At 46.6% G+C, this 24,831-nt stretch overlaps 1 protein-coding gene across 17 annotated transcripts in view; it reads left to right on the top strand.

Moving 5' to 3' along the window:
* The first annotated feature begins 5,433 nt into the window (after positions 1 to 5,433).
* EPS15L1 (epidermal growth factor receptor pathway substrate 15 like 1) overlaps positions 5,434 to 24,831 on the top strand; it is a 97,558-nt gene continuing 78,160 nt past the window's right edge. For 16 of the 17 annotated variants that reach the window (XR_330431.3, XR_002831858.1, XR_002831859.1 and 13 more), the window contains exon 1: positions 5,434 to 5,507. Coding sequence is in view for 14 of the 17 variants with exons in the window: in XM_023763279.1 (XP_023619047.1) it covers positions 5,475 to 5,507 (33 nt within the window). In the remaining 3 variants the exon portion in view is untranslated. The remainder of the gene's footprint in view (positions 5,508 to 24,831) is intronic. The other variant, XM_023763278.1, reaches the window with a different exon arrangement.

Genomic DNA, 24,831 nt, shown 5'->3' with positions numbered 1-24,831 from the left:
TAAAAATCAGTAAACTATAATTTTTAACAACAAATGTTTTCTTGATTTCAGAGAGAGGAAGGGAGGAGAGAGGGTTAAAAACATCAATAATGAGAGAGAATAATTGACCGTCTGCCTCCTGCATGCCCCCTGTTGGGGATCCAGCCTACAACCCGCAAATGTGCCCTGACCGGGAATTGATCTGGTGACCTCTTGGTGCATGGACTGATGCTCAATCACTGAACCACACCAGACAGGCTAAGCTATTCTTAAAAAACAGTGAATTAATAACAATAATATAACTTGTTAATTTAATTACAAGCAAATCTTGGTTAAAAGCATTGTATTGTTATTTTTTTGTTAATCCTTGCCTGAGGATATTTTTTCATTGATTTTTAGAGAGAGTGGAAGGGAGAGACAGGGAGAGAGAGAGAGAAACAGTGATGTGTGAGAGAGAGACATTGATTGGTTGCCTCCCACACATGCCCTGTCCAGGGTCAGAGATTGAGCCTGATGTGCCCTTGACCAGAATTGAACCCGGGACCCTTCAGTCTGAAGGCCAACACTCTATCCACTGAGCAAAACTGGTTAGGGCTAAAAGTATTTTAAAATGAACAGGTTGTTAATTTTCACATGTGACATACAGACCGGACATTTTGTCCATTAAATCCAAAGTCTGGTATAGTAAGGTCTGCAAAATCGAGAGTTTACTATATCAAATTTAGGACACCAGAAATTTGGAATCTAGTGATAATACAAATAAGCTGAATAAATTGGAAATTATAAATGGTATATTCACAGATGATCAGTATGAAAAGTCCACTCAAAAAGTGAAATTCTGGCAACTTTTATTCTTGCTTTGGCCAAGGTTGGCAGACCTTCGAACGTGGACTTCATTGGTCTTCAGAGTTCATCAGGGGTTTTCAGTCTTAGAAACTAAATACTTCCTTGCTGTGCAGGGGTGGGATTCAAACCTTACCTACCTCTCTCAACTCTGAGAAGTTAGTAAGGGAAGGAGGAGAGCCAGGCCTGTGGAGAAAATGCTGGAAGCAATCCCTCGGAGATGATCCTTGAAGCAGCACTGTCCTGGAGAAATTTCTGTGAAGATGGAGATTACCCCCACCTGTGTTGGCCATACACTAGCCACTGGCTGCATGTGAACCCTTGGGATATGGCTGGTGAGAGGAATGACTTTTTACAAAAATTAATAAATGTTCTTAGGGCAGTTTTAGGTTCACAGCAAAACTGAGTGAAAAGTAGAGAGAGTTCCATATGCCCCTTGTTCCCACATTCATACAACCTCCCCTACCAACGGCATCCCCCACCACAGGGGCACACTTGTCACAGTTGATGAACTGACATGTCATTGTCACCCAGGGTTCATAGTTTGCATTGGGGTTAACTCCTGTTGTTGTTGTACATTCTATGGAGAAATGAGTTTTAATCATATTTAATTGTAATTAATTAAAATTTACATAGCACCTGGCCTGCGTGGCTCAGTGGTTGAGCATCGACCTATGAACCAGGAGGTTATGATTTGATTCCCGGTTGAGGTGCATGCCCGGCTTGCGGGATCCATCCCCAGTGTGGGATGTGCAGGAGGCAGCCAATCAATGGTTCTCTCTCATCATTGATGTTTCTGGTTCTCTCTTCCTCTCTCAAGTCAATAAAAATGTTTTAAAAAATAAAATAAAACTTACATCGCCACACATGGTGAATGGCTGCTGTGCTGGGAAGCATAGTCTGGATTCTAGTGAGAGAGTCCCCAGCACGGTTGAGCACCCCCAAGCATGGTGGCCACAGCAGTAGGGGGAGTCCCAGGCCACTCAGGCCAGACACGTGGGACCAAGCCTCTGTTTTCAGCTGAGAAGGTGCAGAAGAGTCTGCTGTCATGGCCCCTGTAGACTCTGACACCCAGGCTTGAAACTGCACAAATTTCCTAGATACCATTCCCATGTTTGGTCAAAGGAAGTCATAAGGCAGGTGGAGAGAAACCATTATTCTGCCGACACCTTAGGCAGTGGTGACAGCAGCAGTGACTCCAGCAACAATGGCAGAAACAGTCATGGCTGGTGAGGGCCCGGTGATTATATTGGTTTTGGGTAAGACCTTTTTCCCTTTAGACCTGTGGCCCTAAACGGGCTAGCAGCTTCCTATAGTTACTAATCTTAGGTAACCTGACATACCCGTTCTGTTTTTCCTGTACTTTTGTACTCAATCCCCTGTATCAAATATCCTCTGTTTGAAATATCTAGGTTGACTTCTCTTTTCCTCACGGAACACGGATCTGATAAAGTACGCAGAGTAGCTAAAACCTCCATCACCCCCATCTGGACCACTGCTGCGTCTTGCAAGATGGCCTACTCACTCCCATCCCTCTCCTCTCAGTCCACTTTGCCCACTGTATTCAGACTCACTGTTCTAGAACACGGATCTGATCAAATTCAAAACCCTCTGGCAGGCACGCCCTCGCCTTTCCATTCCCCCGCTTCCCCCACAAGCGTGCATCACCTAAACTCGTAAGGATCCCCAGGAGACTTGCAACCAGGGGAGCAATGGGCAGCGTAGCTCGTCCCAGGCTAACCCTCTGAGCTTGTCTCCAAAGCCCCCTTTTCTTGGACTTTCCAGTGAGCTGACCCCAGCCCTGCCTTGGCTCAGTTCTTTCACTGACTTATTTCTCAGGGAGCCAAAGCAGCCGCATGCAGGCTCATTTTTTTCCTATAACGTTTCTAGGAGCCAAAGCAGCTTGCCTAGGCTCTCTTCTGTTGCTTCTTCTGACCAAGCCCGCCCTTGTTTCACTGTCCCCAGCTTTAATAAACGTACCCTCAAAATAAAAACAAACGAAAACCCTCTGGCAGCTTCCCATTGCTCTTTGCCCAGGGCCAAAGGAGCACGGTGAATCTGAGAACTAGGAGCTCAGAGAACAAGACAGTCTGAAGATGAGGCCGGATTACACATGGTTTTAATTCATTGCTCTTGGAAAAGGGTGTCCTGTAAGACCACGTATGATCTGGCCTCACCTTGAGACTTGTGCTGAGTTCCAGAGCCTCAGACTCTCTGTGCTGCTGAGCTCCCTCTGCCTGCCATGTCCTCACTCCTACCTCTGTCACCGAATGCATGCTCCACCTTCAAGTGGCACACCCTTGGAGTACTCTGTGCAACCCCCTATCACTGCTTACAGTGGTCTGCTTCCTCTGTAATTACTTGATGTCTTTCCCTCCTTTAGACCAGGGATTCCCACAGCAGGGGTGGGACCAGTTGCCTCAGCAGATCTGAGTCAGAGTCAGAAACCAGTCTGTGTGAAGAAGCCCTCAGGGGTTCTGATGTAGGCCAGGCTGTTGAGGTGGGTAGAGCTTGTGTCTGCCTGGTCCAACATTGGAGCACCTATGCTGGGATGAGGGTTGCTCAGGGAGCATTTGATGGGTAAACAGTTGTTGGGTGAGACACAAAGCATGCTATCATCATCTGGATGGCACATGTGCACCAACTCACTGAAGACACTGGAGCAGCAGTGCTTGAGACTCCAGAATGGAGCAGGGGCACAGGAAGCTGTGCCCCACCCCTGAGATCCCAAGCCTTCTAGCTTGCCTGCCAGGCACCATCACAGGACCAGGTAAAGGGGGTCCAGCCGGCCCTGAAGAAACCTTGGGCCACTGTGGTCAGCTGCCTGTTAGTGGAAACCTGGCCACAGGTGAATGGGTATCCATAGTGAATGGAAGGCAAAACATTTTGTTAAAACTTTTAACTTCCATGGCTAAATTACTTTTAAAAATAAGAGTTTAGCCCTAGCTGTTTTGGCTCAATGATTAGAGCATTAGCCTCACACTGAAGGGCCTTGGGTTCGATTCCCAACAGGGGCATGTGCAGGCTCCATCCCCGGGCTGGTCCGCATGCGGGAGGCAACCAATCTTTTTTTTTCTTTTTTTTAAATATATTTTATTGATTTTTTACAGAGAGGAAGGGAGAGAGATAGATCGTTAGAAACATCGATGGGAGAGAAACATCGATCAGCTGCCTCCTACACATCTCCCACTGGGGATGTGCCCGCAACCCAGGTACATGCCCTTGACCGGAATCGAACCTGGGACCTTTCAGTCCGCAGGCCGATGCTCTATCCACTGAGCCAAACCGGTTTCGGCAAGGCAACCAATCTTGATGTGTGTCTCTCCCCATCCCTTCCACCATCTCTTAAAACAAACAAACAAAAAAACAAAGGAAAAATACCCTCTGGTGAGGATTAACAAAAAACAAACAACAAAAAAACCCCAAAAAACAAAAAAGAGGGTTTCTTGGGCCATTGCTAGCAAGAAAAAAGACCAGGTCCTGGGGCATGGAGTCTAAACCACCAGCAGCAGTGACCGGTGGAAAAAAACACATGTCCACCGTCTTGGACTAGGGCAGAAAATGTGAGTGGTGGGGAGAAAATGTAAGTTGTTTTGAAAGAATTTATGTTGACTATAGATTAAGGAGGTGGGAGAAGGTGAGGCAAGCTAATCCTGGGATAGGTGCAGAGTCCCAGGTAGGAGTGGGCAAGTCCTGAAAGTTCACGTGTGAACAAGTGCAGGGGCTCCCGGTTTGAAGTTGCTGGCTATTCTTTAGATAATGGCGGAAACAGCCTCCTCGAATTACACACACGGGTGTGAAAGCAGTCTCATTAGCTGCTCCCCAGCTGTTAACGGCCTTACTGTTCTGTTTCTCTCGCCCTCCAGCCCCCTGTCATTTAATTTAGAACACCTCATACGTTTCCTTATCAGTGTTTAAATAAATAAATGCCTCTCCAGGAATGGTCCTCCAGCAAACTCCAGGAAGGTGCTTGCTCCATGCTGAGCAGTGTGAGGCGCAGAGGTGAAACAACAGCAAACATATTATCATTCCCTCTTCGGAAGGGGAGCCCACGGGCCAGGGAGGCGACTCAGTGACTTGCCAAGGTCAGGCAGCTAGACGGTGGAGACTGGGAACTGACTCTGGGCGTTGTGGCTGCTGCTGCAGCACAAGTTGTGTCGCAACCCAGTTGTAGCCACAGCCCTACGTGGGTAGATCGGATTCGAACACAGGCACACAGCGCTGTCCTAGGAAAAGGGCACCAGGCGGGGCAGGCGAGGGTCCCGACCCTCTGCCAGGTGGGCAACGGCCTCCCCATAATGCGTTTGCCAGGCGCACGGGGAGGCGCACGGAATCCCTAGCAGAGGGCTCGGCATCGGCAAGAACCTGGAGAAAGGAAGCATGGCAAAGTCTGGCAGCCGGCGGGGGTCTGTGCGGCACCGCAAACACCCCGTTAGGGTCCGCGGAACACGCCCGCTAGCCCGGCCCCGCGGTCCCAGTCAGTGCAGGGCGCGCTGGACCCCGCCCTCGACCCCGCCCCTGTAGGCTCCGCTACGCGTGCGCGGCTTGCTCCGGCCACGCCCACTCCGAGCCCCGCTGCGCACGCACCTCCCCTCGCACAGTGCGCACGCGCGGCCCCTCCTCCGCCGCTCGGGTCCCGGGTCCGTGGGAAGATGGCGGCGCCTCTTCTCCCGCTCGCTCAGCAGGTACGAGCCGGGCGGACTGGCGGGGTCGCGGCGCCGGGGCGCGAGGTGGGCGCCGCGGGGAGGCCGAGGCGCGGGGCTGTCGGGCTGAGCGGCGGCGGCTCCCGCTGAAGGGCCCTGGCAAAGGACGCGCGAGGGGGCGGGCTGTTCTGAAGGTGACAGGCCGGCCCGGGGCCTCCGGCACCCGAGCAACCCTGGACCGGGGGCGACCAGGCGGGGCGCGGCGCGGGTTTGCTCGGTCCGGGGTCCGGGCCCGCCGCCCTCCGCCGTAGCTCCCAGTCCGGGCGAGGCACGGCGGCTTTGGACTCTCTCCCGGGAAGGTGGGCGAGAGGAGCGAGCATCTCTGCCGGTGCTGCGGCCCCGGGAGCCTTTGTCTCCTGCCCGCTCCCAGCGGCGGGGCGGACTGTCCCCGGCGGTGTGGACTGTGTCCCTGGCCGTGTGGAGGGCAGAGCCCCACCGGACCCAGGACCCGCCAGCAGTGGGATACTGGGCTCATCTCTCCCGCTCCTGGGAGCTTCTTCAGCCACCCCCGAGCCGCGAGAGGGGGATCGCAGGTCTCCGGGCGCCTACTGTGTCCCCAAGTCCGCTGGATGCTCTTTCTAAGGGGCAGTAACAGCGGCGCGACACAGACGTGCAAAAAAGAGCCATGAGCGAGCAGTCCTGCTTCCTCAAGGGTGGGACGTTCATTCATTTATCTGTATACACGTCCGATGTGCGTTGGTCCAGGTTCTGGGGGCGCAGCAGTCACCCTGACAGACAAGGTCGCTGCTCTCCCGGAGGTGACACTTTCGTGGGAACTAGAAGCTACCTGTGTCCTGCTGATAACAAACTGCCTTTATCCGCTGAATACCTGTGTTGTATTTGCTGTAGTACCATATTATAAGCGCTTAGCCAGAATTAACCTAGCACAGCACCGGGAGTAAGAGTGAGGGCATAGGGTTACATCATCTTGTGTTCAAATCTTGGCTTCAGCATTTATTCCTCTGAGTGCCCTTAGATGAAGCTCTTAGCCTGTCCACACCTCAGTCACCTCCTTTGGAAAATAGGAATAAAAGAAATATTGAGATAATGTGAAGATTAAGCATGTAAAGCCCTTAGAACAGTGCCTGGCACATCAAAGCACTCAGTGATTCTATAACTATCATTTAATTCTCTGGCAGATTTGGACATGTGGGAATAGAGACACAGCAAGAAGAATGCCAAACCCTAGGAGAGCTGATAGGCAGGTTGACATGCGTGGTATGCTGATCCAAGGAGAGAGACATGCATACCTGCTAAATCTTGCAAGAACTTGCCAATTTGTAACTGTTACTAAATTGAAAGCATTAAAGGCCAGCGGTTACTAGTTAACAAGATCTGTAACATATGGAAATGCTCTGTAAACCAAGTGCCCTACAGAAGTTGGGTATTAATAATAACCAATTGCTACAGTTTAAGGTGTTAGGGTTGAAACTGGCTCAGGCTCATTTAATGAGAAAGGGCTTCTGCTTTTGGGGGAAATCTTTTTAAAAACTTTCTTTCAAATTTGCCACTAGCCTTAATGTGAACATTGATGACAATAGCTAATGTTTATTGAGTGCCTTAGAGTTTATTAAGGGCTTTCTAACATGGTGACGCTTATCAGCATGACAAAGGGGATTCTTATTTTACTGCTGAAGGATTAGCTTTAGAGCAGTGGTTCTCAACCTTCCTAATGCCGCGACCCTTTAATACAGTTCCTCATGTGGTGGTGACCCCCAATTTCATTGTTACAAATTGAATATAATTAAAGCATAGTGATCAATCACAAAAACAATATGTAATTATATATGTGTTTTCCGATGGTCTTAGGCGACCCCTGTGAAAGGGTCGTTCGACCCCCGAAGGGGTCGAGACCCACAGGTTGAGAACCGCAGCTTTAGAGGAAGGCAGTGATTTTAGGGAAGGTATGAAAACCTGAATCGGGTAAATCAGGTCATATGGTTCACCTGTTTAGAATCTTTTCGAATAAAATCCCAGTACCTCCCCAGGAGGCCCTGCTGGTCGGGTGTCTGCCAGTTTCTCATGCCTGCTCTGTCTGGCACCCACACTGCAATCATACTTCATACCTGCTGCTTTTCTGTTCCTCTGATAGTCAGGCTCCCTTTCCTCTGGGTGTCCCCACAGGTAGTTCCTTCTCCCTGAAGCACTCTGCCCTGCTTTTCCCCTTTCCTTCCCTCAGGTGGCAGCTTAAATATCATTCTTCCCTTTGCTGGTCACCTGTCGTAAGCGCCTCTTGCTGCTGGGTGCTGGGCATGGGTTTGGGGCATGGGATCAAAAAACCTGTGCCTGCTGTTCTACGGTGCCCAGTTTACTAGGGAAACAGATAGCAAACAGACTCACAGACACCTGTGGACTGTGATTCACGCTGAGTGGTGGTGTGAGGAAGACACACTGCTAGGGGGGTGGGGTCTACTTATGACAAGTGCCATGAAGTAGAGACCAGCTACTTGCACTGCCCAAAGCTTTTCACGGATGGCTTTTCTTTATGTGTGGCATGGGGGCTGGTGGTGGGAGCAAAATTGAATGAGGAGGAGGGTGAGAGCGGCGGGGGGAGGTCAATGGGGGAAAAAGGAGACTCATGTAATACTTTAAACAATAAAGAATTTAAATTAAAAAAAAATTGAATGAGGAGTTGTAAGAGACTGACAGCCTGGTCCTCTGACCTCTGCCAAGTTCAGGTCACTGATGGTGCTTTTTCCTGTTGCTTTCCCTTTATGTTTGTTGAATGAAGGCATGCTCAGGTTTTCTTCCTTTGGGTAATCATGTCCACATTTTTGTACACCTGTTCTTAAGTGAAGCACTGTACTAGGTATTCCTGCTGACCCAGGTGTGAGGCATAGCTCTTCCAGGCACTTCCAGTCTGGCTGATCACAGGTAATTACAGGGGAAGGGTGAATATGATTCCAGGATAATTTCTGGTTGAGGCAGTGGGGAGCCCCTGGAGTAGGAGGCTGTGGTCTGGTTGAAATGTAGTGCACACTTGGAACATGGGTGGCCAGTTGAAGGTGTGTAAGGTGGTTAGTTAGTGGTTTTATAGAAGGGCGGGAGGGGTGCTTTTCCCATCAGCAGCTTTCGTGGTCTGCTCCTTACTCTCCGATATCTTTATGACATCTCCTTCCCTAAACCCTGAATACAAACCTTGTCAGTTCTAAGAGTCTATAGTTCTTCCTCTAGGATCAATATTTACCCCCCCCCTCCATCAGCATCTTATTGATTTGTTTGTCTGCACAGCTTTCCTTTGCCTCACCCATACCAGAAACACACCTGTGTTACTTCTTTGTACCATTTGCTCTCATAGGTTACTGGCCACCTTGCCATTCTTCTTCTTCTTCTTTTTTTTTTTGCAACAAATAAATTTATTACAGTTTCATTTATGAGGAAAAATTGGAATAATACAAAAATATTAAAAAAACAATAAACATTCACCTATACGATGAAATACCATATAGCTGTTAAATTATATTTAGAAGAATATTTTGTAAAATGAAAAAAGTTATTGAGGATTTAGCTCAGAGGAAAAGCAAATTATAAGACTGTATGGTTTGATTTAATTTTTAATATGTAACTGTATTTTAAAAGATTAGATGATAAAGCAGACACTGCAACACAAGCATAATGGTTAATCTGGTTGGTGGAATTATGGGTGATTTTTTTTTTTTAAATATATTTTATTTATTTCAGAAAGGGAGAGAGAGAGAGAGAGAATGAATCATCAATGATGAGAGAGAATCTTTGATTGGCTGCCTCCTGCACGCCTCCTACTGGGGATCAAGCCTGCAACCTGGACATGTGCCCTTGACCAGAATCGAACCCTGGACCCTTCAGTCTGCAGGCTAATGTTCTGTCCACTGAGCCAAACCAGCTAGGGTGAATTATGGGTGATTTTAGAGTTTGTTTTTTTTTTTTAAATATATTTTATTGATTTTTTACAGAGAGGAAGGGAGAGAGATAGAGAGTTAGAAACATCGATGAGAGAGAGACATCGATCAGCTGCCTCCTGCACATCTCCTACTGGGGATGTGCCCGCAACCCAGGTACATGCCCTCGACTGGAATCGAACCTGGGACCTTTCAGTCCGCAGGCCGACGCTCTATCCACTGAGCCAAACCGGTTCCGGCGATTTTAGAGTTTTATTTCATTTAGAGACAACTTGCCATTCTTAACTCCAGTGGCCGTTGTTGGGGCTAGTCTTTCTTGAAACACTTGTCACTGTAGCCCACCCAAGGACCTACACATTCTCTCTTCTACCCCCAAATGCCAGCCTTCTCTGCCTGCATCCTTTCTTTCTGTGTGCTCCGTCTTTGGCATGGTCTCTGGCATGTTCGTGTACTACACTCTAAACCTGCCATCCACTATCTCTTCTGGAGTCCAACCTCCTCTTTTTCCTTTGCCCCTGCCAGCCTGCTGGACTCTAGAACCAGTCACTTCCTTACCACACCCACAAGTTCATGCACTGGGGCTGTTCCCCTTCCTGCTGAGCCTCTCCCTCTTAGTTCATCCCACATCACTGTGGGATTCATCTTCAAAAATGCATCCTCAGCCATTTGCCTGCCCCAGAAACCTCTATCATCTCCCATTCCCCTCTCCTTCAGTATGTCCAGCTTGATTGCTCCTGGCCTGGCATTCCCATGCCCCCTGCTCCTGCTCCACCTGACCTTGTGGGCTTGCTCTCCACTCTTCCATCATCTCCACGCAACCCCCTTTCTCTTCCCAGTGCTCCCTTCAGCCTCGTAATGTGACCTCCTGCTGCATCCTGCCTGCTCAGCTGCTCTTAGAGGCCTCCTTGCTATTGTTTTCCTCCAGCCCCACCTGAGCAGAAGCTCTCCCTCTGGTCCCTCCTGTGAGTCCCTTGTGTGGCCCCTGGTCCTAGGAAGTACATGGTAACTGGAGGAAAGCATTGGTCTCATTGGTGAGGAGAGTCTTCCCTTTGCTCAAGGAGTTCCACCCTCTACCCTTACCCCCTTTGTCATGTGCTTACTTTCCCATTTTGCAAATGGGAAACAGACCCACAGAGATTGCAATACTCTGTAGCTGGTGGGTGCAGAGCTGGGGTTGACCCACATTCACCCGCCTGTAGAACCCTGCTCTTTCCACTCTTCCAGGCAGCCTGCTGGGCACCCCGCCCAGACAACACCCGGCCAGTGTGTCTGGAATGAATGCTGATAGCTTGGGACACTTGTTTGTCCTTTCATTTCTGGTTTTTTTTTCTCTCTCTCTCTAAAATAACTGCTAGTCTCACTATCTTACTAGAATGCTAATGGTGATGCCATATAAATTGGTGGGCAGAGAGCCAGGTTTGAGAGTAAAATTTGGCCCCTCCCTGTAAGATGCAGAATTCCTTGGCTGTCTCTCTGTCTGACAGACCTGCATTGGCCTCTTTTGTTTTTGTCAACTAAGTAGCTCCCAATCAAGCAAGAACATGTAAGTTTCTCCCCCTATGCCCCAATTTTGAACTTTAAAGCAAGTTTCCCACGCCTGGTTCTTAACCCCAATCAGCTGATCTGGGAAGTGGAGTGACTATCTTGGATCAGATGGTACCCTAGAGCTTAGTGTCCACGTTCTGATGCCAACAGACAGACACACCACTGCCACCCAGGTGAGAGGCACTTCATCAGCCCCACTCCTGGGGTGCTCTCAGGTTCTCACCACCTTGACCTGACCTGAGTGGCCAGCGTCCATACAGAAAGCTACTACATATTCTCCCTCGAAGAAGACTCTAAGCCCCATTATCATTTGAGGTCCTTTCAGGGTGCCTGTATTTCAGTGTTAGGGTCCCCAGATATTCTTTCAGTGCCCTTAGTTGTGCAGTATTTTCTGCATCTCATTTTCCCCATCTGCAAATTGGGAATAACTCAGTTTTATATATCTGCCTCACAGCAGTGGAGTGTCAGGATCATGATGGGTATGCTGTCAATGTGTTTAGTATTTGTGTAGTGAGCCCTTCTTTCAGCAAGTATTTACTGGGCACCTTCTCTTTGCTGGGTGCTTTCTGGGCAGTGGGATGTAGTAGTGAATGTGAAGACAATCCTGCCCCATGGAGCTGGGATTCTAAGGAGGGAGGCACAGCATAAGGAAATGAACAGGTACCTACAGAGTCTGTCCCATGGCAGCGGGATCATGCTGGGAGAACTAAAGCCAGACCCCGTACATGAGGTCTGGAAGGGTCTCACTACGAAGGTGCCAAGGACTGAGCTGAAAAGGAGTTTTGGATTACTCAGTTTATCCTCCCAGTCATTCTGGTCGGCTTTATCCTCACGTTATAAAGGGTAAACCGAGGCCAGTAGGCATTATGACACTTGTGAAAGGTCACATCCAGCAAGCTCTGCTCACACTGTTCTTCTGACTCAGGTCTGGTCTCTGCATTGCACTGTAGTTTCCTGTTTTTTTAATAAAAAAGTTATTTTTAAGCTGCTAAGTGTTATAATTAACTGTGAGATCTCATTTATTTTTATTTTTTACTTATTTATTGTTATTATTTTGATTTCAGAGAGAGGAAGGGAGAGAGAGACATCATTGCCTCCTGCACGTACCCCGACCGGGGATTGAACCTGCAACCTGGGTATGCATCCTGATCGCTTCCTTCTTGCCTGCCCTCCTGTTCCCGCTTTTGTGTAGCTGAGTGCATGTTCAGGTCAGCTTCTCATGTGCACATTTACCAAGGTCGCCTTCAGGGTGGCTTCTCAGCAAGGCATGCACTGACCCTGTCATCTTACCTTACCCACCCTTCCTGCCTGGCTGAAATGGTGCTGAGTGACCCAGACCCCTGCCTGCCCCTCTGCCCTGGAACTTGGCTTACCCATCCCTGACCCTTGCCCAGACTCTGGAGCCATGGCCGTGTCTCCTGCTGTCATGCCCCTCGGCACCCTGCTCTGTAGCCACGGGCTCACTCTGCCCACCTGTCTCCTCTTCCTGAGCCCCAGAGCACCATCCCACACACTTTTGTGTCCTCCATGCCTCCAGTGTGAACTCATTGTGTTTGTTAAATGAGAGAATGAATGAATGAATAAGTCCACAAGGTTGAGAACTGGTGAATCCAAGGGCAGACTGCCTGTTAGGAAGTTTTCTGTGAAGGGTAGGGGGCGGCGGTAGCTTGAGGTAGAACTGGGATGGGGGACATTTCTGGGACTGGCACAAAGTTTTCACATGGAGCGGTGGAAGGAGAGTGAGCGAGGAGAGAAGAGGACGCGAAACAGCCAGTTTGACCAGCGCTTACCCTGGTCAGTCCCTGTGATGGAGACGCTCATCCTCATTGTCCAAATGAAGAAACCAAGGCACCAAGAGGCTGTTCGCCCTCCCCATGGTTGCATAAAGGTTCCAGGGTTAGGGTAGGACTCGAGGTCACATTGTCTGGTGGTGCTGATGACCTCTGTGTCCTGCATCCTGCATTAGGGCAGTGTGTCAGGGTGACCTCTTTCTTCCTCACTTCCTATTCTGGTAGATGGGCTGAGAGCGATGGTTTCCCAGGAGCACCGCAGCTTTCACACCTTGATTCTGTGTTCCTGTTCCTTCCTGACCTTCAGCCTCTCCGAATGACTCCTGGCCCTGAACTCCTTCCAGCTTTCTTATTTATCATGACATTTCATTGCTCGTCTAAACTTGCAACTGTGGTTCTTTTGCTCCTTGGTTCTCCTTGGGGAACTGCAGGTCTTACTCCTCCCTGCCCCCCTGTCATGTCCCCACGTCAGGCCCTGAATTCAGTGTGGGTCCGACACAGTCCTGTGCTGAATGGCGGCACAGGTCCTCAGCTTGTCCCTTGTCATGGGGTCATTTGGGTCCCTAGGGAGAGTTGTGTATCTCCCTTTAGATCCCTCTTGTGCTTCTCTCTATCCCCTTTTTTGTCCTATTTACAAAAGCAATGTGTGCTTGGAACCCTGGAGCGCTCAGAAAGCCACGAGGAGGCCAGTCCAAATCCCTGATAGTACATGGTGTCTCTCCAGCCACATTTAGATTCACATGGATGTGATTACTTCGTGCTTACCAGCCAGGTCATAACTGTGGAGCTGGTTGGGGCCCTCCTCTCACTTATCGAATATCTGACGATCAGACCCCACTCATACATGTTCTGCCCATACTGTTTTTACTGCCATGTGGTTTTCTGTTCAGTGGAGACACAACAATTCTTTATTATCTTTACCAGTCCTTAGAGGTTTTCAGCCCTTCTCTGTCACCTGCAGTCACACCTCTAAGCTGGGCGAACTGAAGAAACTCTCTTGCCCTTCCCTCTTCTGCATAGCTGATCTCTTCTTCAGGAGGAGTCCTTACAGTACTGGGAGAGCATATGTGCGCACACACGTGTATATTTTAAAGAAATGCTAGTTTTTATTGTTGGACAGAAGCATGATCGAGCTGGTGATAAAGCTGCTCTTTGTTTATCATATTTGACTGAGAAGCAGCTTGTACCTGAGGATCCTTGCCAGAGCAGAAACTCATCAGATGTTGGTCTTTAATTATGTAAAAGTTTAAACATAATGAAAGTCGCAGGAAGAGTTTAATGAGCTCCCATGTACCCACTACCCATTTACCATAGAGGCCAAAATTTGCAAATCTCTTTGCACCCGGCTACCATCTCCTGATCTTCCCATATTCATTTTTATTTCCGTCTTTTTTTTAAATCTTAGAAATAATAGTTCAGTATGCATCTCTAACAGTTAAGACTGTTTTTCTTTATATAACCACATTGCTGTCTCACACCTTACACAATATTTCTTAGTACTGTCTGATACCCAGTCCAGATTCAATTTACCTGATTGTCTAAAAATGGAACTTTGCATTTGGTTGAGGTCTCCTAAGTCCTTTTTTTTTTTAATTTTTAAATTTTGAGATGATTGTAGATTCATACAGTAGCAAAAAATAATGCAGAGACATCTTGTGTATTCTTTTTTAAAAAAAGTACATTTTTATTGACTTTTAGAGACAGAGGAAGGGAGAGGGACAGGAAGATAGAAACATTGATGAGAAACATTATCCATCAACACGACCCCTACTGGAGATAGAGCTCACATGTGCCCTGACCAGGAATTGAACCATGGCCTCTTTGTTCCTGGGTTGGCGCTCAACCACTGAGCCACACTGTCCGGGCCATCCTGTGTATTCTTTACCCTCTTTCCTCTGGTGATAATGTCTTGGAGATCTATAGTTCGCCATCACAACCAAAACATGGGCATTACTCTTGTCGGATGCAGAATAGTTCCATTCCCACGGGGATCCTGAATTGCCCTTTTTTATTTAAAAAAAAAAATGTTTTTATTGATTTTAGAGAGGAAGGGATAGGGAGAGAGAAAGAGTAACATCAGTGAGAGAGAGAAACATTGATTGGCTGCTTCCCACATGCCCCCTACTGGGGATCGAGCCCACAACCTGGGCATGTGCCTTGACCAGTAATCAAACCAGTGATCTCTCAGTGCATGGGACAACATTCAACCAACTGAGCCACACTGGCCAAGGCCCCAGTTACCCATGTATAGCCACTCGCAGTCACTAATCTGCTCATTTCTATGATTTCAGCATTTTTTTTTTTAAAAATAAAGTGCCCAGGTGGGAAAACACTTATTTTTGAAATATATTTTTTATTGATTTCAGAGAGGAAGGGAGAAAGAGAGAGAGAGAGAGAGAGAGAGAGAGAGAGAGAGAGAGAGAGAAACATCAATGATGAGAGAGTCATCGATCGGCTGCCTCCTGCACACCCCACACTGGGGATCGAGCCCGCAACCCGGGCATACGCCCCAACCAGGAATCGAACCATGACCTCTTGGTTTATAGGTTGATGCTCACTCACTGAGCTATGCTGGCCAGGCTGATTCAGCATTTTAATAACGTTATATAATGGAATTATTCAGTATGTAACCTTGGGAGATTAGCCTTTTCAATCAGCATGATACTCTGCAGATTCTTCCAGATTTTTGCATGTGTCAGCAATTTGTTTCTTTTCATTGCCAAGCAGTATTCCATGGAACCATAATTCATTTAACCATCCCAGAATATCGGAGGTGTTTCCAGTTTTGGGTGATGATGAATAAAGCTGCACTAAACATTTGAATACAGCATGTTACATGAAGCTAAGTCTTCATGTCTCTGGATGAATACTCAAAACAGTTGCTGGGTTATGTGGTAGTGGTGTGTTTAATTTTTATTTGTTGCCCTAACCGGTTTGGCTCAGTGGATAGAGCATCAGCCTGTGAACTCAAGGGTCCCAGGTTCGATTCCGGTCAAGGGCATGTACCTTGGTTGCGGGCACATCCACAGTAGGAGGTTGCAGGAGGCAGCTGATCGATGTTTCTCTCTCATCGATGTTTCTAACTCTCTATCCCTCTCCCTTCCTCTCTGTAAAAAATCAATAAAATATATTTTAAAAAAATTTTATTTGTTTGTTTTAAGAAATGGCAAAGTTGTTTTCCAGAGTAGCTGTGCATATTAACATTTCCTCTAACAATGTATGAGCAATCCAGTGTCTCTGCCTGCTCACCGGTGTTGCTATTTTAGCCATTCTCTAATAGTGTGTGCTGGTATCTCACTGTGGCTTTAATTTGTGTTTTCCTGATGGCTAACAATATGGTGGCCATCTTTTCTGTGCTTTTTTGCTGTATATTCTCTTTGGTGTCTTTTGCTCATGTTCTCATTGGACTGTTTGGTTTTTTGCTTTTAAGTTTTGAGAGTTGTTTATATATTCCAGATACTAGTCCTTTGTCAGATATGTGATTTGCAAGCATTTTCTCCCAGTCCATAGCTTGTCTTTTTATCCTCTTATCAGGGTCTTTCGCAGAGCAAGCATTTTTTAGTTTTGATGAGATTCAGTTTATCCTCTGATGCAATAGGCTTTTGGTGTCAAATATAAGAACTCTCTGCCCAGCTCCTGATCCTGAATATCTTCACCTAGATTTTTTCCTAAAAGTTTTATAGTTTTACATTTAAGTCTGTGATCCATTTGGAGTTAATTTTTTTTTAATATTTTTTTTATTGTTTTCAGAGAGGAAGGGAGAGGGAAAGAGAGATGGAAACATCAATGATGTGAGAAACTCATTGATCAGCTGCCTCCTGCACGCCCCACACTGGGGATCGAGCCGCAACTCAAGCATGTGCCTTTGCCCGGAATGGAACCTGGGACCCTTCAGTCGATAGGCCGACACTCTATCCACTGAGCCAAACCGGCTAGGGCCATGTGGAGTTAATTTTTATATAAAGTGTGAGACTTATGTCGAGTTCCATTTTCTTCTTCTGGCTGGATGTCCAGTTGCTCCAACACCATTTGTTGAACAGGCCTCTTTCTTCCTGGATGGCTTTTACATCTTTGTCAGAAGTAGGCACATCTGTGTGGGCCTGTTTCTGGGCTTTCCATTCTGTTCCATGGCTCTGTGTGTCTGTCTTTCCATCAATGCCACACTGTCTTTAAAAATTTTTTTTTAAATTGATTTTAGAGAGGAAGAGAGGGAGAAAGAAATAGAAACATCAATGATGAGAGAGAATCATTAATTGGCTGCCTCCTGTACACCTCCCACTGGAGATTGAGACCACAACTTGGACATGTGTCCTGACCAGGAATTGACCATGACTTCCTAGTTCATAGGTTGACGCTCAACCACTGAGCCACACAGGCCGGGCCACACTGTCTTGAATATTGTAGCTTTATAGCAAGCCTTGGAATCAGGTAGAGTAATTCCTCCTACTTTATTCTTCTGTTTCAGAGTTGTTTTATTCATCTTAGTTTCTTTGTCTTTCTATTTATATTTTATCTTTAAAAATATTTTTTATTGATTTCTAGAGAGAGAGAAAGGAAGAGAGAGAGAAAAATTGCTTCTAACATGCCTCCTCACCAGGGATTGAGCCCGCAACCCGGGCATGTGCCCTGATCAGGAATAAATCAGTAACCTTTTGGTGCATGGGAAGACACCCAGACAACTGAACCACACAGGCCAGGGCTCTATTTACATGTTAGAGTAATCCTTTGGGGTGGGTACACCATGCAGTGTGCAGATGATGTTTTATTGAGTTGTATACTTGAAGCCTGTATGATTTTGTGAACCAGTGCCACCTCAATAAATTTATTTTTTTTTAAAGAATAATCTTATTGGTGTCTACAAAGAATCTTCCTGGAGTTTGGTAGGGATTGAAGTAAAATGTATCAGAGGCGACACATTTTTCACATGTTGTTGCATTGACCTTCAGAAAGGCTGGTCAGTTTATCTTTCTACCAGCATGGCACAAGACATATTTCCATTTTGTCCAGTCCTGCAGATAACCTTTCTATGGCTTTTCCAACCTGATGGCAAACACTGACATTTTCTTCTAATTTTGCAATACATAAATTGAACATTTTCCCCTAACTTTACTGCATCTCTTCTTTCTGAATTGTCTTTTTCTTACCCTTTGCTCATTTTTAAAATTGGGATATCTGTCTTTTTCCTTGAGCTTTATAAAAGCTCTTTCTCACATTCAAATTCTTCTCCTCTTGGTAATGCTTACCTTAGCTGTGGTTTAGGAACCTCTGATCGGGCAATCAGAGGGAGCTGTCAGTTCCAGAAAGATTTGGGATGCCCCAGTGTTTCCTGACAAATTTTGAGTGATAGTGAATTAAGTTCTAGTTTTCTCACCTGCAGAATGTGGCTGGGCATATGGCCTAGATCAGGGGTGGGCAAACTTTTTGACTCGAGGGCCACAATGGGTTCTTAAACTGGACCGGAGGGCCGGAACAAAAGCATGGATGGAGTGTTTGTGTGAACTAATATAAATTCAAAGTAAACATCATTACATAAAAGGGTACGGTCTTTTTTTTTTTTTTAGTTTTATTCATTTCAAACGGGCCGGATCCGGCCCGCGGGCCGTAGTTTGCCCACGGCTGGCCTAGATAATGGTTGTGCAAGCAACAAGGGTAACTATCCCTACGTGGAAGGCAAAAATGCAAGGATTATCAAGCAAGTACTTTTTCAGGCCCTGGTTTTTTTGCAACATTATTTGGTTTTCCACATAGGTACTCACACCAGCATGTCTTTTGGTGTTATGTGCCCAACTTCCTGCAAAACTTGGCAAGAGCATATTGAAACACAGCCCTGATGGGGTCTCAGTTTTCCTGGGGAAATGACAGGTTGTGCTGGTTTTCGAGTCAGGGTATATGCTCAAGTTGTGTCCTGCACTTTGACCTTGTCTGTTGAATAAAATGTACCATCATGTGATCTCCTGTGCATTTTGCCAGGTGAGTATGTGCAGGAAGCCATGCTGTGGCCCAGCGCTTGGCTCTGTCATGACTGGGCTGTTTTTGCAGGGAACACACTAGCTTAGGGCTACATGCCTAGGTGGTTCTCTGGTTCCGTCACTCATTGGCTCTGTGACGCTGAGTCTCCCCACCTGTTAGTTGGGGGGCTATAATACTACCTGCCCATAGCATTATTGGGGAGGATTAAATGAGATGCAGGATAGAAAACCCGCGAGTGCTCAATAAATATGATCCACTATCAGAACAAAGAATTACAGATACTTTTCTAAAACTTGTATAATGAAAACTAATTTCCTTTAGAAAGAAATGTCATCTTAAACTGAGCAAGGTCAGGGATCATTGGCATGTGAGCACATACTTCCAGCAGACTGGGAATTCTCCTGGTTCCAGGCATAAAGATTTAGGAGTCTTGCCATGGATGAATGTGAGGATCAGAGCTGGGTAGACTCAATTCTGGGGGCATTGGGAGTGGCATTAGGTATCAGGAGGGTCTTTCCTTCAAAATGTTTCTGCTGTGCCCTCATCTCAAGCTAGTTTTATCCACATTAAAATCGCATGAGCTCACCTAACTGTGGTGTTTTAAAGCTCTCTCAACAGAAGGGTGTGAAATTTCTGATGTGCCCTCTCCTGTCCCCCCAATTGTAAATTGCATCTGGGCTGGAGGAAGTTTTTATGTTCTTTCTCTTAGTATTTTATTTTTAAAAAATATTTTTATTGACTTCAGAGAGGAAGGAAGAGGGATAGAGAGATAGACCCATCAATGATAAGAGAGAATCATTGATTGGCTGCCTCCTGCACACCCCACATTAGGGATTGAGCCTGCAACCCGAGCATGTGCCCTGACCCCGGAATTTGGGAATCAAACCATGACCTCCTGGTTCATAGGTTGACATTCAACCACTGAGCCATGCTGGCCGGGCTCTCTTAGTATTTTAAAACAAAGCCCTAGCTGGTTTGGCTCAGAGGATAGAGTGTTGGCCTGCGGACTGAAGGGTCCTGGGTTCAATTCCAGTCAAGGGCACATACGTCAGTTGCAGGTTCCTCGGCCCTGGTCGGGATGTGTGCAGGAGGCAACTAGTCGATGTGTCTCTCTCACATCAGTGTTTCTCTCTGTCTCTCTCTTTTCCTTCCATTCTCTCAGTGGAAAAATATCCTCGGGTGAGGTTAACAATAAATAAATAAAAATAAAACATGAAGGTAGGCTCAGTGGTTTGAGCATTGACCCTCAGACTGAAAGGTCATCGGTTTGATTCCGATTAAGTTGCACATACCTCGGTTGCAGTTTTGGTCCCCAGCCCCGTTTGGGACACATGTGAGAGGCAACCAATTGATGTATCTCTCTCACATTGATGTTTCTCTCTTTCTGTTTTTCCCCCTCCCTTCCACTCTCTCTAAAAATCAATGGAGCCCTAGCTAGCATGGCTCAGTGATTAGAGCATTGACCTGCACACCAGAGAGTCTCAGATTTGAATCCTGGTCAAGGGCAGGTACCTTCAATGCCGGTTCAAACCCCGCCTCCAGCCAGGGCGTGTGTAGGAGGCAACCAGTTGATGTGTCTCTCTCACATTGATGTTTCTCTCTTCTCTTTCTCTCTCTCTCTTCCACTCCTCCCTCCCTTCCACTCTCTATAAAAAATCAACAGAAAAAATATCCTTGGGTGAGGATTTAAAAACAAACAAACAATGGAAAAAGATATCCTGGGGTGAGGATTAACAAAAAAACAATAAGGTAAACAAAAAAAGTAAAACATGAAGGGAGCTTCCAGTCAAGACGGTGGCATAGGTAAACATGATCCTTGGAACTCCCACAACCACATCATAAATACAACTAAGCTACAGAATAATTGTTATTCAGAACAGCCTGAAATTTACCTGCATAGAAGTCCTATAACTAAGGATATAAAGTAGAAGCCACATTGAAACTAGTAGGAGGGGCAGAGATGATGAACAGGCTGGTCTACAGCCATGTGTGGTAGTTAAAAATCAGGAGGGATATCTCAACTGTGGAAATTTCCCCCACGAGTCAGGGGTCCCGGCTCCAAACCAGGCTCCGCCCCCCCCCGCCCCCGCCCCCGCCCCAGCCCAGGGTTCCAGTGCTGGGAAAAGAAATCCCCATAACTTGTGGTTGTAAAAACCAGCAGAGATTGTGGCAAGTGAGATGGAGGGCTCTTGGAGTCCCAGGTGTTTCTCTTAAAAGACTTGCATAAATTTACTCAGACTCGCTCACTCTGAGCTCCAGAGCTGGGGCAGCAGCTCAAAAGGTTCCAGGGACATATGGAGAGGAACTGAATTGTTTGGCAGCAGGTTAAGAGCTGTAGGGGCAGCTTTCTCCCAGACAGAAGTGTTGGCAGAGGCCATTGTTCCTTTGCTGAGTGCTCCCCCACAGCCAGCAGGCAGGCACCATATCTGAGACACTGTCAATCTTGCTAATACTGTTCACCCCGCCCCACCCAACTTGTGGGTTCACCTAAGTCCTTTCCAGTGGCTTTTCCATACAAATAGCCTGTCTTGGCTCATGCTGCCAACTTTCCTAAAATCTCTCACCAAGCAGCATCTGGCCTCTGTGTACCCTGTACCTCTTTTTAAAAAAAATATATATGTTTTTATTTTAGAGAGAGGAAGGGAGAGGGAGAGAGAGAAACATTAATGATGAGAGAGAATCATGGATCGTTTGTCTCCTGCACGCCCCACACTGGGGATTGAGCCCGCAACCTGGGAATATGCCCTGACTGGAAATTGAACCCTGATCTCCTGGTTCACAGGTCGATGCTCAACCACTGAGCCACACCAGCCGGGCTACCCTGTACCTCTTGTTAAGTGGCCTCAGGCATGGCGCCAGTGTCAGCCAGCCTTGTTTTGCAGCTTGGCCTCTGCTGGGCACCTCTGAGCCCAGCACAAGTAGAGTAGCAACCATCTGCAGATCACTTTGTAGGTCATTCCAGGTGGCCCTGGGCAGAGCACAGGCAGTGGTTGACCTTGGCCTGCATCTCCCAGGAGGCCACAGATCCAGTGCATCTGGTGGACAGCTTTAGACCACACTGAAGCACCACCCAAACACCTCCATGAGCAACAAACTCAAGGGGTTGACTTGGTGGGTACCTGAGCCTTGCTGAAGCGAGTTCTGCTCCATGAGGTCAGCCCCCGCAGAGCAGATCCTCCATGGTGTCTGTGGCCAGTCCTCCCAGCCAATTGCCCTCCCCCCCATTGATATGCCAATAGTAATCAAGGCTCAGCTACAACAGGATGGTGCACAGAGCCCACATGGGGTGTGTGTGGGGGGCACTTCTGGAGTACCCAGCTCAGGTGACTGGGGAGGCTGCGCCACTGGGCTCTACATGACACCTACTACATAAGCCACTCTATTGAGACTGGGAGATATACCAGCTCTATATAGAAACAAACATAGGGAGGCAGCCAAAATGAGACAAAGAGACATGTCCCAAATGAAAGACTAGAACAAAAACTACAGAAAAGGAACTAAACAAAATGGAGACAAGCAATCTACTAGATGCAGAGATCAAAACACTGGTTATAATGATGCTCAATGAACTTAGGGGAAGAGTAGGGGAACTTAGAACTTCAATAGAGAGACAGGAAACATACATATGGAGATAGAAAAGCCCAACTGGAGTGTCTCAGTTGGTTGAGCAATCTCCTGTGCACCAAAGGATTGCTGATTTGATTCCCAATCAGGCAGTCAGGACACATGCCTGGGTTTGATCCCCAGTCAAGGTGTGTGTGGAAGCCAACTGCTTGATGTTTCTCTCTTATATCGCTGTTTCTCTCTCTCCCCTCTTCCTTTCTCTAAGCATGTCCTCGGGTGAGGATTTAAAAATGGAGATAGAAAACATAAAAAAAGAACCAGTCAGAAATGAAGAATACATGAACTAAAACAAAGAATACACTACAGGGAATCAACAGTAGAGTAGATGAAGTAGAGAATCAAATCAGTGAGTTGGAAGACAAGGAAGCAGAAAATACCCAATCAGAACATCCAAAAGAAAAAAGAGTAAAAAAAAAAAAAAATGAGGATCGCATAAGGAGCCTCTGGGACAACATCAGCATCATGGGGGTGCCAGAAGGAGAAGAGAGAGCAAGAAATTGAAAACTTATTTGAAAAGATAATGATGGGAAACTTGCCTAACCAGGTGAAGGAAATAGACATACAAGTCCAGGAAGCATAGAGAGCCCCAAACAAGATGAACCCAAAAAGGCCCATACCAAGACAAATCATAATTAAAATGCCAAAGATTAAAGTCAAAGACTTTAAAAGCAGCAAGAGAAAAGCAGTTAGATCTTGGCCGGGTGGCTCAGCTGGTTGTAGCATTGTCCCGTACACCAAGAAGTGTGGGTTCAATTCCCTCTCAGGGCATATACCTAGGTTGCGGTTTGATCCCTGGTTGGGGCGCATATGGGAGACAATTGATATTTATTTCTCTAAAATTCAATAAGCATATCATTGGGTGAGGATTAAAAAAAGAGTAAAGCAGTTACTTACATACAAGGGAGCTCCATAAGACTGTCAGCTGATTCCTTAACTTATCAGGCCAGAAGGGAGTGGCAAAACATATTCAAAGTAATGAAGAACAAGGACCTTCAACCAAGATTACTCTACCCAGCGCAACTATCATTTATTATTTAGATTAAAGGACAGATAAAAAGCTTCCCAGACAAGAAAAGGCTAAAGGAGTTCATCACCACCAAACCATTTTTACAAGAAATGTTAAAGGGACTTCTTTAAGATGAAGAGGAAAACAAAAGATGAAAAATATGAATAATAAAATGGCAATATATAAACAACTACTTTAAATGCAAATGGATTAAATGCTCCAATCAAAAGACATACAGAGGCTGAATGGATAATAAGACCCTTACATATGGTGTCTACAAGAGACTCACTCTGGTTCAAAGACAAACACTGAAAATAAAGGGATGGAAAAGACATTTCATGAAGATGGAAACAAACCAACAAAAGATATGGGGTAGTTGAACAAAACAAAAAAATCTGGGGTAGCAATACTTATACCAGACAAAATAGACTTTAAAACAAAGACTACAAAAAGTGACAGAGATGAATCCAGCAATTTCACTTCTGGGTATTTATCTGAAGAAACCCAAAACAAAAACACTAACTTGAAAAGACATATACATCCATATTTTTGTTTGTTTTTAAAGGGATTTATTTATTCACTCATTTATTTCTCACCTGAGGATATGTTGAGAGAGAGAGAGAGAGAGAGAGAGAGAGAGAGAGAGAGAGAGAGAGAGAAAGAGAAAGAGAAAGACATCGATGGGGACCAAACCCACAACCTAGGTATGTGCTCTGACCAGGAATCCAACCCATGGCCTTAAGTGTGCAGGACAGTCTCTAACCACCTGAGCCACATCAGCCATATGTTTATTGAAGCATTATTTACAATAGCCAAGATATGGAAGCAACCTAAGTGTCTGTCAGTAGATGAATGGATAAAGAAGAAGTGGTGCATATATAGAGTAGAATATGATTCAGTCATAAAAATGAAATCCTGCATCTGCAACAACCTGTATGGATGTAGAGGGTATTGTGCTGAGTAAATAAGTCAGACAAAGAAAGACAAACGCCAGATGACTTCACTTACCTGTGGAATCTAAAAAAAAAAATGAGCAAGCAGAACAGAAACAGACTCACATACAGAGAATATTTGACAATTGCCAGATGGGAAGGGGGTTAAGGGGCTGGGTGATAAAGTTGAAGTATAAATTGGTATTTACAGAATAGTCATGGGGATGTAAAAAGGGAATATAGTCAACTAGAGGCCCGGTGCATGAAGTTCATGCGCTGGGGGGGAGGGTTCCCTCAGCCCAACCTGCGCCCTCTTGCAGTCTGGGACCCCTTGCTCCTTACTGCCCGCCTGCTTGCTGCTCCTTACCGCTCAACTCGCGGCTCCTGAGCGCTGCCGTGGAGGCGGTGGTGGGAGAGGCTCCCTCCACTGCCGCTGTGCTCACCAGCAGTAAGTCCAACTTCTGACCGAGTGGTGCTCCCCCTGTGGGAGTGCACTGACCACCAGGGGGCAGTCCTGCATTGAGCACCTGCCCCCGGTGGTCAGTGCGCATCATAGCGACC

Source organism: Myotis lucifugus, unplaced genomic scaffold (genome assembly GCF_000147115.1).
Source record: "Myotis lucifugus unplaced genomic scaffold, Myoluc2.0 scaffold_280, whole genome shotgun sequence".
In the NCBI taxonomy this organism is placed as follows: Eukaryota; Metazoa; Chordata; class Mammalia; order Chiroptera; family Vespertilionidae; genus Myotis; species Myotis lucifugus.
This window is presented reverse-complemented; position numbering and strand designations above follow the sequence as displayed.